The sequence below is a fragment of the Ceratotherium simum genome, chromosome 7, assembly GCF_057802395.1.
Source record: "Ceratotherium simum simum isolate JZ-2026a chromosome 7, ASM5780239v1, whole genome shotgun sequence".
NCBI classification, from domain to species: Eukaryota; Metazoa; Chordata; class Mammalia; order Perissodactyla; family Rhinocerotidae; genus Ceratotherium; species Ceratotherium simum.
Window position 1 is genome coordinate 34911088 of NC_141906.1, and position 12821 is coordinate 34923908.

The 12821-nt window shown below is 48.3% G+C and overlaps 1 protein-coding gene across 1 annotated transcript in view; it reads right to left on the minus strand.

The window, feature by feature from the left end:
- The window catches only part of TENM4 (teneurin transmembrane protein 4), a 404318-nt gene that overhangs the window by 211369 nt on the left and 180128 nt on the right, over positions 1-12821 (minus strand). The window contains exons 6-7 of the mRNA XM_014790360.2: positions 7323-7421; positions 5852-6087 (exon numbers count right to left, since the gene is read on the minus strand). Coding sequence (XP_014645846.2) covers positions 5852-6087; positions 7323-7421 — 335 coding nt within the window. The remainder of the gene's footprint in view (positions 1-5851; positions 6088-7322; positions 7422-12821) is intronic.

Genomic DNA, 12821 nt, shown 5'->3' on the forward strand with positions numbered 1-12821 from the left:
TTCTGCGGCACTCAGTGTCTGCTTTTCACATAGAGATTCAGGATGCCAGGGAAGCTGTCAGTTTTATCAGGATGGAGGCAACTGTCAGGGAAGCAAAAATCAACTTTTGTCCTAGTTAAAGGAACGACGTGAGGCGCTTTTCCGGTAGTGATTCTTCTTGTGGCCGCTTCCCCGGAACAGCGAGACATCCCTACAAATGCGTCCCGACAGGTCCCCCTGGTTGTTCTGTCAGCTGCCCTTGTGACTAACACAGGCTGGGAAGCCCCTAGGCACTGCAGTGAGACAAGGCTGGTTCACGTTCTCACTCAAGACTTCCTAATTAATATCCTTGTACATGTGATGCTAATAGCACTAATAATACTATTAATACTAAAAATAGTATTTAACTTTTCTTGAGTGCTAACTTTGTACCAGGCAGAGGGCTAGGTACTTTATGCAAATTATCCTATTGGAATTTTGCAACAACCCTGTGAAGTAGCCACTATTATTATCCTTATTATCCAGATGGGTAAGCTGAGGCTGAGAGAGGTTAAATAAACTTGCCTAAGGTCACAAAGCTTGAAAGCAGCACAGAGCTGAGACACGTAGGCAGCAGAGCCTAATTTCAGAACCCAGGCTCTCAACCATGATACTATTCTCAGTTTCTTCTGCTGTAAAATGGGGTTGATCATACCAGCCACACTTATTTTAAGTACCATAAGGAAAGTGGAAACTGAGGTTCAGAGAAGTTAAGTAACTTGCCCAAGTTACACAGTCAGCAAGTGACAGAGCCACAGCCTGCAGTGGGGTCTTTTGATTCTACGTCATCTGTTCAAGCCCAGAACCTATAGTGTAGTGGCTGAAAGTAGAGCCTTTGAAATCCAGTGTCATTTACTGATTTTGTAACCCTGGCAAATTATTAACTTTCCTGACTTCAGTTTCCTCTTCTAGAAAATAGAGAAAATAATACCCATCTCACAGAACTGTTGTGAGTGTTCAGAGAGATGATACATGTAATGGGCTTGGACCCATGCTAGGCACATAGTAAAAATTTAAAACACCAAATACTAAGATGGGAAAGTTATAGCACAAGGCTTAAGACCGTGAGCTCAGAAGAGAAAAAATTTTAAAAAGCATCAGCTCAAGAGCCTGAGTGCACAGTCCTGCCATTTACCATGTGACAGCGGGTGAGTTACTTAAGCTCCCTGGGTCTCAGTGTCCTCTCTGTAAATTGGGGATAATAACCCATAGGGCTGTTGGGAGATTTCAATGAGAAAACACAAGCAGAGTGCTTAGAACAGAGAGGGGCACGTGGACAGCACAAAGCTAATTGCTCTTATTATTAATGATACAACTATTTTATTTTTACTACTCTATACCACACTGCTTTTTTTGGTGAAAATGTTTTAAAAACAATGAAATGCTATAAAATAAAGCATGATTGCCATAGCTGTACAAGTTTCATGGTTTGACTTATCGCTAACCTTCCCCTCATATCATTCTCTCTCCGTTTTGTTCTGCAAACAGGAGACTTCTTTTCTTCGGAAAAGAAAAGGCAGGGTATTCAAACAGAGACTAAAAGCACCTGAAAACTTTCATAGGGAGGCCATGTGAATACAGCAAGGCTCTCATCTCCAATGGCTGCCTCTCTGAATGGGCGTCGTTTGGAGACAAGAATACACATCTTCTCTCTGAAAAGATCCCCAGGCTTCATGAGGGTCTTCCCTAGATCCCCAGCCCAGGCCAGAGTAGCCAAGTAACACCCCCAGGGGAGAAGAAGACCCCCAAAGGCAAGGCCCCGGGCCCTGAAGCTTTGTAGGTGGTAAGAGCCAACTCCAGTTTCTCTATCTTCCTATGAAAATAACCACAATGTCTCTGCAAATGAAAGGTCACTGGCTGCTCGTTTCCCAGTAAACTTTCCAACTAGGAAACTGAATGTCAAATGGGTCTGTCAGGGCTGCATGCAGATATGGCAGCCCTGAGCAGATACCCGAGAAAGAGTGATTCATCTCCACCCTCGGTGTCTGCCTCCCCCTCTGCTGGGGAGGTGATGCGATTCTTATCTGAAACGTGATAGGATGTAGAAAATAATTACAAATGAAAAGGTTATTCATAATTTTTAAATGAGTTAATTAGTAAACCTAGTCAGACTCGCTCATTACAGTAATTAATAATTGATTATACTTGAAATTAAACACAATTTTTCATCAAAAATCTAATTAAGTATCTGTGCTTTTGCCTGTTGATTAGATCGGTTGGTCTGCTGGAAAAGTCTTTGTTAAGGATATTTGTGCTCGGCTGAGACAATTAATTTGATTTTTAATAATTGATAGTTTCTTACAAGTTAGTCATCACAGCCTGTGATTATGGCCAAGCAGCAAGACACGCATCCCTTGTCCCAGCAGCTGGAGGAGAGCAAGCACCAAAGTTGCCATCCCCAGCTCTTGAGGAAAGGTAGGGACAGGCCTCGCACCTGCAGTATTCACCTGCATCAGCTTACTCCAGCCTCACGAACATCCTTCTGCGGTAATGGGGTATGCCTATTTTTTAGATGAGGACATCAGGACTCAAAAAGAGAACTGAGTTGCTCAAGGGTGAACAGCTGCTAGGTGGCAGAGCTGGGAATGGAATCAGGCTGTCAGAGGCTGAGTGTAAGCTCTGCCCAGCACCTTGCTGAGTCTCCAGGTAATGAAGGGAACACCCCAGGCTTGCCTCTCTGACATGGTCCTTGGATATGGGAATCCAGAGTCCAGTCTTAAGGTTTATACACAGATAGGGTTTTATCAGAAGGATGTATTTATTCTTGGCAAGGGCACATTATCAGCGACCACTCCTAACTGGAGATACAAATTCTCCCAAATTGACCCCAGATCTGCCCCTCCTTTCCACCTGCACTGTCACTGTCTCAGTTGAAGCCTCTGCTTCCCCTGACTCATTTACTGCGATGGGGCCTCTCCCATCTACCCTAACCTGTCTGAAATGAAGCCTAACTATGTCCTGCCACTGCTTAAAGCCCTTCAGTGGCTCTGCATTGCCCATCCAACAAGGTCCTCATCTTGGCCTCCAAGGTGATCTTCATAATCTGACCAAACTCTCCTGCATTAGCCCCAACCATGCCCCCAACCCCTCAAATGCTTCAAACACGGAAAATGTCTTTGCCACCACATCATCCTCTTTCAAGTCTTTCAAACTTCCCTCAGTGTGAAATACTCTTCCTGCAGGGCCACTTCTGGCTAACCTAGACTTGAAGATTCAGCTAAAACATCACCTTTTGCAGGAAGCCTCCCCTAGTCCTCTTGGCGAGGGTTGGGTGTTCTCGTGGCCCCTGAGCTGCCTCATTCACTGCCAGCATAGCTGTCTCCTCTTCTAAGTTATGAACACCTCAAGGGTAGGGACCATATCTTTAGCCCTAGCACTTAGCATAGTGCCTGGCTCAAAGAAGGTACCCTGTATGGTTTGCTGAATGAAAAATAAAATTCACGGGCCGGCCCTGTGGCTTGGTGGTTAAGTGCGCGCGCTGCGATGCTGGTGGCCCGGGTTCGGATCCCGGGTGCGCATCGAGGCACCACTTCTCCATTCATCCTGAGGCCGAGACCCACGTGCAGCAACTAGAAGGATGTGCAGCTACGACATACGGCTATCCACTGGGGCTTTGGGGGGAAAAAATAAAATAAATAAAATCTTTAAAAAAAAAAAAAAAAAAAAAAAAGAAAAATAAAATTCACTAAATCATAGATTCAAAGGCTGTCAATGTTGGAAGGAAAATTAAAGGTCATCCAGTGAAAACTCCTAGTCAATGAATGAATCTTGCTATTGCTACATGGTCATTAAGCACTATTTGTACCCTTCCTATGACAGGGAGCTCACTACCTACCACAGTAGCCCCTGTCTTTAGATAGCTGATGACTGACCATGTATTCTTATTAAATGGGAGAGGAAGAAGCCCATGGGATATAAAATAGAAGAGAGTTTATTTAACCACACAAAGATTTACTCTTTCTCCCTGAATTAGGCTACATAGTATAAACCTTAAGACTTGAATGCAAAACAAGTTGATGTCTATATGTGGCAAACTACTTGACTCTTGACAAACAGTGACACTGCTTGTTCAAAAGTCTACTCATTTATGAAATGTAATAATGTCAAGCAAAAACAAGAGCTGTGCTAGCAGTTGGTGGGGACACAGTATTGGGTGATGCCAGGAAACAACATTCACGCCAGGTGACGGTGCTTGGAACCCCACAACCCTCACCTGCAACTCAATCTACATCAATCACGTACCCCTCACAGAGCCTGGGTGGGTGCTGACCTCTCTCAGTTTGGCTGTTCCTTTTACCCAATGACCCAAAGCAGGGATGGCAAATACCTGTTATGTCATCAATATTCTCCACTCCTGTGACCACGGCAGACACCACTAATCAATCACCGAGGTTCTTTGCCATTGAGTCTGAATATAGCCTCAGTATCCTTTTCAACACAGCTTTCTAGGCAGCAACAACTAATCAATCAGACAGAAGAAGAGATGAAACATGTATGCCACCCGGGCCTTGGAGCCATGAAATTCTCTAAGCCAGTCTTCACAATGGGAAAAGAGACCTGGCATACCAGAGGTGGCTTATTACAGCTCGAGATATTGCAGGAGAACTTCTTGTTTGCAGGACTATCATCTTTCTGATTACTTGTTTTCATAAAATGCAAGAATGTTGAGAGGGAAGTGACCTTACAGCTTACATCACCCAAACCCCCATCCACGCTTGAATCTCTTCTCCACATCCTGAACAAGCGGAGGCCCGCCCACGCTCTATTCGTCACTCCTAGTGACAGCACTTACTACCTCTCCAGACAGCCCTTTTTTCATCCACAATGACTCTGCTTGTTATGAGTCCATTTTCACAATAGACAGCACTCTGTCTTCCTTTGGCCTCTGCCAGTTAGTTCTGTTTCTATTTCTTAGGTTTATACCTAAGTCCCCTTTGCTTACAGAATTTTCTCAGACTTCCTTAGCACGGGTTCAAGGCCTTCTCAAACTGGTCTGACCTACCTTACATCTTAGAATGACAGCATTTGAAGGTTGGAAAGGACAGAGGGTTAAGCCAACCCCAACGGATGCTTTCACTAACAGGCTGATTTACATAGAGGCAGCCGACTCTACGCAAAGCCCACAGATCTCTTCAGATTCACATCTTCCCTGAGAGAGAGCAAAGAGGGGGGTCTGAAGCAGGAAACCAGACTATGCTGGATATACATTAAAGGAACCTACAGCGGGAGGTGGTCTATGGTAGCGAGGTTCTCTGGTTCTCTGGGTCCCTGACCACGGTTCATCTCTGGACCTTGGCTCCCACAGTACTCGCAGACTGCCTATCCAGACCCTCACCTTTAGATATGCTTTCCTGGCTTGAGGTCAGCACGGTCCAATCTTGGGCAGTTTCCCTTCACCCGAGGACACCCCACCTCCTTCCTGCTCCTCACTGCAGCCACATGGTGCCAACAGAAGAGGCCAGCCTGCTGTCCAACCTCTCAACTTATTTCATTTGTCGTGACTCCAATCTGTGACACTCACGTCATAGATCACCACCTCAAACGCCAGCCTCAGTGAGTGCTTATGCCTAATGTGAGGCATCCAGCACAGGAAAGAGCAGACGCTGTGCTTCCTTCTTGGTATACGTGCAGAGAGGAGGAGAAAAGGGCCCTGAAGAGCAGACCCAGACAGTTTGGGGGTGCAGGCCAGGTCAGCGCTCCACAGCGACTTGGCTCACTCTGCATGCTTTGGTTGCCATACTGGCCAGCTGCCTTCAGTGCCCACAGGTGTCTTGGTCACTGCCCTCTGGGCCAAAGGGGAGCCAAGGGAAGCTGGGGTGAGGAAGGTGCTTACCCACAAAGTATGCCAGCAGTATGACCAGCGTGGCTGAGATGACGATGGCGCTCAGGGCTGCGCACTTCCAGTTACAGTACTTGGAGGGCTTCTTGAGGTTGAAGGCCGGCCGGGCGAAGGTGCTGCGGGGCAGGGGCCGGGGTGGAGGTGAGTACACTGTGCTGGATGTCAGAGGGTACCCTGGTGATGTGGTGCAGAAGAGCGGGGAGGTGCCTCCCGGCTTGAAGAGGAAGTGCCTGTGGATGGAGAGAAGCCAAAAGGCGTCAGGGTCTGTTGACTCACCAGGAACCCAGATCAACCGGGAGGACAGAGGCAGCAGTAGAAGAAGCATGCAGAGGAGCCTGGAGAGAGAGAATCACCACAGAGGACAGGAGGGACAGAAAAAAGAAGAATCACATACCAGACCACAAAACAGGGCACATGAAGACATATTTCCATGGAACATGGATAGGACAGCCCTACCCGTGGGAAAATCACCCAAGCCAAGGCAGAAGGTGTTACCAACTCGAGAGAAGGCTGCATGTTGAGATCCTTTTCCTGGGATAGGATGGGGCTGGGATGCTGTTTCTTGGGGAATAAACTAGCTATTCTCTAAAATTATTGCAGTAACTTGGCAAGTGTCTAAATTCCTGTTCTGTCCCCCAGAGATAATGGAACCTAAAATTTTTCTTCTCCCTCCAATACCTACTCTGCCAGTGTACCTTGGTGGAGGAATGGAACACCATTCTTTTCAAAGGAGGTTTTGAACCAAGAAACCACCACCAAGTTCTGCCACGGTCAAGAGTCCCCTAGTGGCTGTTACACAGCCATGGCCACAAATGCCTTCGAAGCACTCTGCTTGGAAGCCAGACTGCTGCTGTCCAAGGCCCTGGTAAAAGCTGTGCGGGAGGACAGATGGGCAACTGCATCCTACAGCCTAGCTACAGTCTTGAGGGCAGCGAGGCATGGTCAAGGCACATGGTTGTGGCCGAACTAGGTGTCAGAAAATCCTCCAAAGCTTGGCTTTAACCATGGCCATGGGAGGACTTGTACACAGCCTGGGAAATGGGGTGCACTGGTGGCACCGCATCCCCCCAAAGTCTTAGGTTAAAGGGTAAGTCTTAAATCTTGCACCCTGCTGGGGTGCAAGATGCCTCAGGCTGTAGAATACATACTCAGGGCCAGAATACATACAATACAGGGCCTGTGCTGCATAAAAATTGCTACATGAGATGGCTTTCAGAATGGCAAAGGCAGCCAATGCGATGCTGGGAGCTGCATATTAACAAGACTGCTGTTAATATGCTGGGGGACAGGGTATTCCAAGGATAAACTCTTGCAAGTTGAACATGGACTTGGAAATGGGCATGCAACACGCCCCAGGAGATCGTCCCGCAGGAGATCCCAGGGAAAGGTCTCAGGGTCTGCATGCAGGTACAGGAGCCATGGGGAGAGCACACACAGAGAGGAGGAGCATGGGGATGTCACCTACCCGTCACTGTAAGCCCCATCATGGCGGGAGGCGCTGAGAATGTCCATCTCAATGAGGTTGTCCTGCAATGTCCCTAGGAATGGCTGCTTGCCTAGGTTTCTACACACACATGGAGACATGAATGAAGCAATGAGTCATGCATCGATGAAGGGGGATAGTAGAGAAACACACAAAGTGGCTGTCTGGTGCAGCTGTGCGTGAGACCAGCGGGACACAGTTTCCAGGCGATGGGTCTGTGTGCAAGCCGCATGTGCAAGGGGTCTTCCTGGCACAGAGCATCCAGAGGGAGTACTCTCTATACAAACCTGAACGTCTGGCAGTTGTGTGCATCAACTCACAGCTCTCACTGATGAGGACTGATCATGTGTCAGGCACTGAGCTAGGTGTGTTACATCCATTTATCTCAAATCTTCACAACAGGCTATGCGAGGAAGGCAGTGTTATCCCCCTTCTACAGATGAGGAAACTGAGATATGGGGAGGATCACACTTGCCAAGTTCACCAGCTAGTGAGGTTCAAAGCAGGACTTTGTGCTCAGGTTGATGTGGTTCCAAAGCCTGTGCTTTCTCTCCTACTTGGTGCTGCCCACATCAGCTTAACCAATAGAGACACTCACTTTGCTAGTCCACAGAAAAAAGCAAGACAAGCATTTTGGGCCATTTTCTTCTTAAGCAATGTTTCTTGAGTAAGCATCAGAATCTTCTGGAGAGCTGTGCATTGCTGAGGCCCACCCCAGGATCTGGAGTCAGTACTGGGGGTTGGGCCTGAGAATCTGCATTTCTCACAAGCTCCCAGGTTGATGCTGACGCTATCTGGAGCGTCATGGTCCTTTAGCAGTGCAGGGACCTGGGTGATGACTGACGGCGAGGATGGTGCCCCAAAGAAGACAGAGGAGGGGCTCTTTTGTCCTCCTAAGTGCACTGAGGGCAACGCAGCATTTTGTGACTTTACCTATCCTAACCCAGAATGAAGACAGACACGCTTGCCTTTTTTTGGTCTCAACCGTGCCAGATAAGTGGCATCATCCACACATGAGTGCCCTGCATCCTGTTTTCTGATATTTTCAGGACCGCTGCCACCTCATTTGAAAACCCTGTAGTGAATCGTTTCTAACAAGCCGGTGGTCGCTTCAGCCTGTTGCATGCACCCAAGGGAAGGACTGACTGCAGAAAGGTAACTTTTGGGTCCAGCCCTGCCAGGGACCTTCCTTCTGACTTTGAGCAGGTGGTGAGAACCAGAAAACCCAAATTTAAGTCCCTTTTCTGCCACTTTCCTGCTGTGTGACTTCGGGCAAAAACTTAACCTCTCCTAACTTTACTTCCTTTATCTGTAAGATGAGGATAACAATACTGAGCTCACAAGGTTGCTACAGGACTGAGATAGTGTTGGAAGAGTTTTTAAGGGCTAAATAACTATTACAGAGGAACCAACGCTAAATATAATAGCTGCTCTCTACCCTGCATCTGCCATACACTATTCACTGCTCTAGAACTCGGCAACTGGTACCTAATGTAGATCTCACTCCTCACAACCCTACAAAGTCAGTACTACCATCGTTGTTTTGTAGGGTGGCAAAGTAAGGCTCAGAGGAGCAACTTTTCTAAGGTCCTATCACAGAGTAAGCAGGTGGCAGAGCTTGAATGGAACCTGGGTTTGTCTGAGCCCAGAGCTCAGGCCCTTTCTGCTCATAACCCTGTGTCACTGCCCAGCCTCTGGCTTTGCCCCCTTGGCCAGCCTCACAGACCAAAACGAGGAGGGGCTTTAAGGACTATCTCAAGGCGCCATTATGTTAACGTTCCCAGGGGCAGTGAGAGCACAGGCAACACAGTTTCACAGCCCGGGCCACTGAGCGCTGCCATGGTAGTGTGGACCTCCCCTTCGAGAGAATCCCGAAGATGTCTGGGCCCAGCAGCCTGGGCAGCAGGCTATTCTGCTCCCACAGTGCCTGGGGGAACTGCAGGGGTGTGGAAGTCCCTCAGAGTGGCCTCCTTTCTACCCGTAGGCAGGTGGCCTCGTGGCACAGCAGGAGGCACACAGGCCCTGGGGTCAGACAGGTCCCAGCTCCATCATTCATCGGCCTCGGGCAGGAGAGTCATCTCTCTGAGCATTCATAAAATGGGATAATTGCTCTCCTTAGAGAACCTAAAGTGTAATTTGGATCACGCCTCTTCTCTGCTCTCAACCCTCCAACAGCGTCACAAGAATAAACCACAGTCCTTACCAGGGCCCACAAGATCTTACAAGATCTGGCCCCTGGCTACCTCTCCAATCTCATTTTCTGTGCTACACACACACTGGCCTCACTGTTTCTCCAACAAGCTAAGCCCTTGTTTTCATTTGCCTAAACCACCTTCCCCCAAATATCCTCATGGACCATTCCCTCCCTTGCACCCTGACTACAAGAGCTCCCAGCCTACTCTTCCCAATTACCCCCGGCCCCTTGCGCTGCTTTAGTTTTTCTTAGGGGACTAGACACACATACACACATACCCTCTCTCTCTCTACATACATATTTTTATCTGCTTATTGTGTTTATTTCCTAATGCAATTTAAGTTCCATGAGGGCAGAAATCTTATTAGTCTTGTTCACTGCCCACGTGCCCAGATTCTAGAAAAGTGCCTGCTACACGGCAGTAGGCACTCAATAAATACTTGCTGAATACGGTGAATGGTGGGGCATATAAAGGGAAGCGTGCCTGGCACACTGCAGGCATGCAGTTGGTGTTTAACTGAGGGTAGCACAGGTGGTGTTTTATTATTATTTCCTCCATTCCCTGCCTTTCAGGAGGGAATGTTCAGTCTTTTGACAGTCCATATGGCCCAGCCTGAGAAGGCCCTGACCGCTGCTGTCCAGAGGGCCCAGGTCAGAGCTCTCGCCGCCCCCTAGGGCTTGAGGTTGCCGCAGGGCAGGCTCTGAGAACACCCGGGCATCCGGCTTGCATTACTAGCCTAGGACTGTGCTCTCCAGAGAGTCAAATCTATACCTGAAAACCCTTCAGAAACAAAGAAATAAATATACTCAGAGAAAAAAGACAAAGGATAAAGATCACAATGTTAACAGTGGGGATTTTCCAGTGTCTGGATCAAGAGTGATTTTTATTTTTACTTTCATAATTTAAAAAGAAACAATTATTTAAAAGAGAGAGAGAACAGACAATTATCTCCTAAAAGTACAGATCTATTAAGACAAGGGAAGAGGCAGTACAGCAGAACAAAGGGTTTCTAGAGTGATAAGGTATAAGATTTCCTGAAAGATCTTCCACACTCATCTAACTCAGATATTAATCATTCAGATCACTCGGGAATTTGGAGGGACATGAGCACTTGCTGAAAATGCTGCCTGTTCAGAATGCTTCCGCTGCCTTGAAGTAACCTTATTCTGTACTTTTAAAACTTAGTTCTGTGTCAAAGTGTTAGGCCTCACTTGAAGGATGAGAAAACGGAGGCCCAGAGAGACATGTGTCTTGCTCCCAATACACACAGCAAGTCAGTGGCAGAGCTGAAACTAAAGCCCAGGTGTCCTCACTCCCAGGTCGAGGTTCCCCCCTAAATTTCCTGTCTCCCGCTGACCTCCAACACTCTGGGCTTCCAGTTCTTCTGAAAAATAAAAGTTATATGGATTCCCCGATGGGGATCCTAAGCTGCTGAGCCCCCTCTGGGGATCCTAAGCTGCTGAGCCCCCTCTGGGTCACAGTCCTGCGTGGTTTCCAGCTCACTGCTGCTGAGAGCTCAGGTATGGACACTGGATGCATTTGACCCTCACACTGGTGGGTATGGTTAACTCATTTTACAGATGTGGAAACTGAGGCCCAGACAGGATAAGTGACTGCCCAAGATCACACAACAATGAAAAGGTAGCAATGAGACTCAAACCCAGGCCTCTCTGACCCTACAGCCCCAAGTGGCCTCTCAGGACACAGTTACTGAGAGGGAAGTGAAGCTGAGTGCTGTGCTGCTCCTAAAGCTGTTCTTAGGGCGGGAGGGGACTGGCTCCCCTTGAAGCCTGACATGATAGCTCCTGAGCTGTCCGACGCAGGGTTCCAGCTCCATCTGTGACCCAGGGCAGGCTGAGCTTGCCTCCCAAGGGCACAACAAACGGCGTTGGGGAAGGCAGTGGCCAGTATTTCTTGGAGCTGCTCTGTTCAGTGGCCCATCTTCTCACAATGAGCCCCCTGTCTTGGATGGTGTTTCCGTCCACAAAGTCCTGGGACAGCCACCCAGTAGGGTAGGACATCCAGGGATCATACACCACATGACGTACCTGACACCCCCAAGGTATGCGGGGCATCAATCAAGATCACACTTAGAATTATTAATGGAGCTGGCATTTGAGCCAATGCACTAACAGAGAAGCAAAAATGCAGCAGGTCTTCCAGGCCACAGGGATCCTTCTGAAAGGCCAATCCCATAATGTCACTCTCCTATTTAAAAGGTGTTGCTAGATACTCACCCCCACTTCTACCAGCTCCAGCCCCCATGCCCACAGGGAAAAGTGCAACCTTCGGTTCATATAACTCAAGGCCCTCCATTACTGATCCCCGTTTACCGCCATCTCCATGAGGCCCCCTGTGCTCCTACTTTACCCAACTCTTAGCTATATCTCCAAAATGCCAAGCCCTCTCCTGGCTCTGTGCCTTTGCATAACTGTCCCTCATCTCAGAATTCCTTTCTCCCCTGCAAATTCCTAACAATGCATGCCCTGAGAAGCTACCTTTAATAGCCAGGAAGGTGGTATCGGATAGTGGTTAGGCACTCGGGCTCTGGAGCCAGCTGGCCTGGGTGTGGATCCTGGCCCTGCCACTTACTGCTGTGGTTCCTTAGGCAAGTTCCTTAACCTTTCTGTGCTTCAGACTCTTCACCTCCAAAGTGGGAATGATAGTAAGACCTGTGTGGAAAAGAGTTAAGGAGCAGTTCTGACTGCTCTTCTTTGAAAGGCCTGCTTATGAGGTTGGCCCTGGGCTGGTATCTGGGAACTTGGGTTTCAGGAGGGTTCCCACCATTAATTGATAAGAGGGGCTAACTCACTGTGCCTAAACTATTTGTACAAACAATATGGTTTATGCTGAACACCTGCTTTCCTTCTGGGAGTCTGGAATTTGGGTACTTGCCAGGCAGGAGGTGCTTATGTGACCAGCTCCCAGTAAAAACCCTGGGCATGGAGTCTCTAATGAGCTTCCCTGGTTGGCAGCTCATTTGAGCCCCCAGTAAGGGCTCTATGAGTGTTTGTTATGATTGTTACTTGATGCTCCTCTCTGCTCAGAGTACTCCCCCAGTCAGAGCCTTATCCAGAGTGCCCTGTCCTCATTCATTCATTTATGGGTCTGCCTCCCTAACTAGACCATGAGCTTCTTACATGGCAGTGGCTGTGTCTTATGCACGTCTGTGACTGAACCACCAAATGACAGGGACAACTGTCCATCCCACCTCCCTGCAATGTGCAGGGGTTGGCCCAGCCCACCAGAAGGTATTGTGTTCCATTCTGGGAACCACATCAGGGCT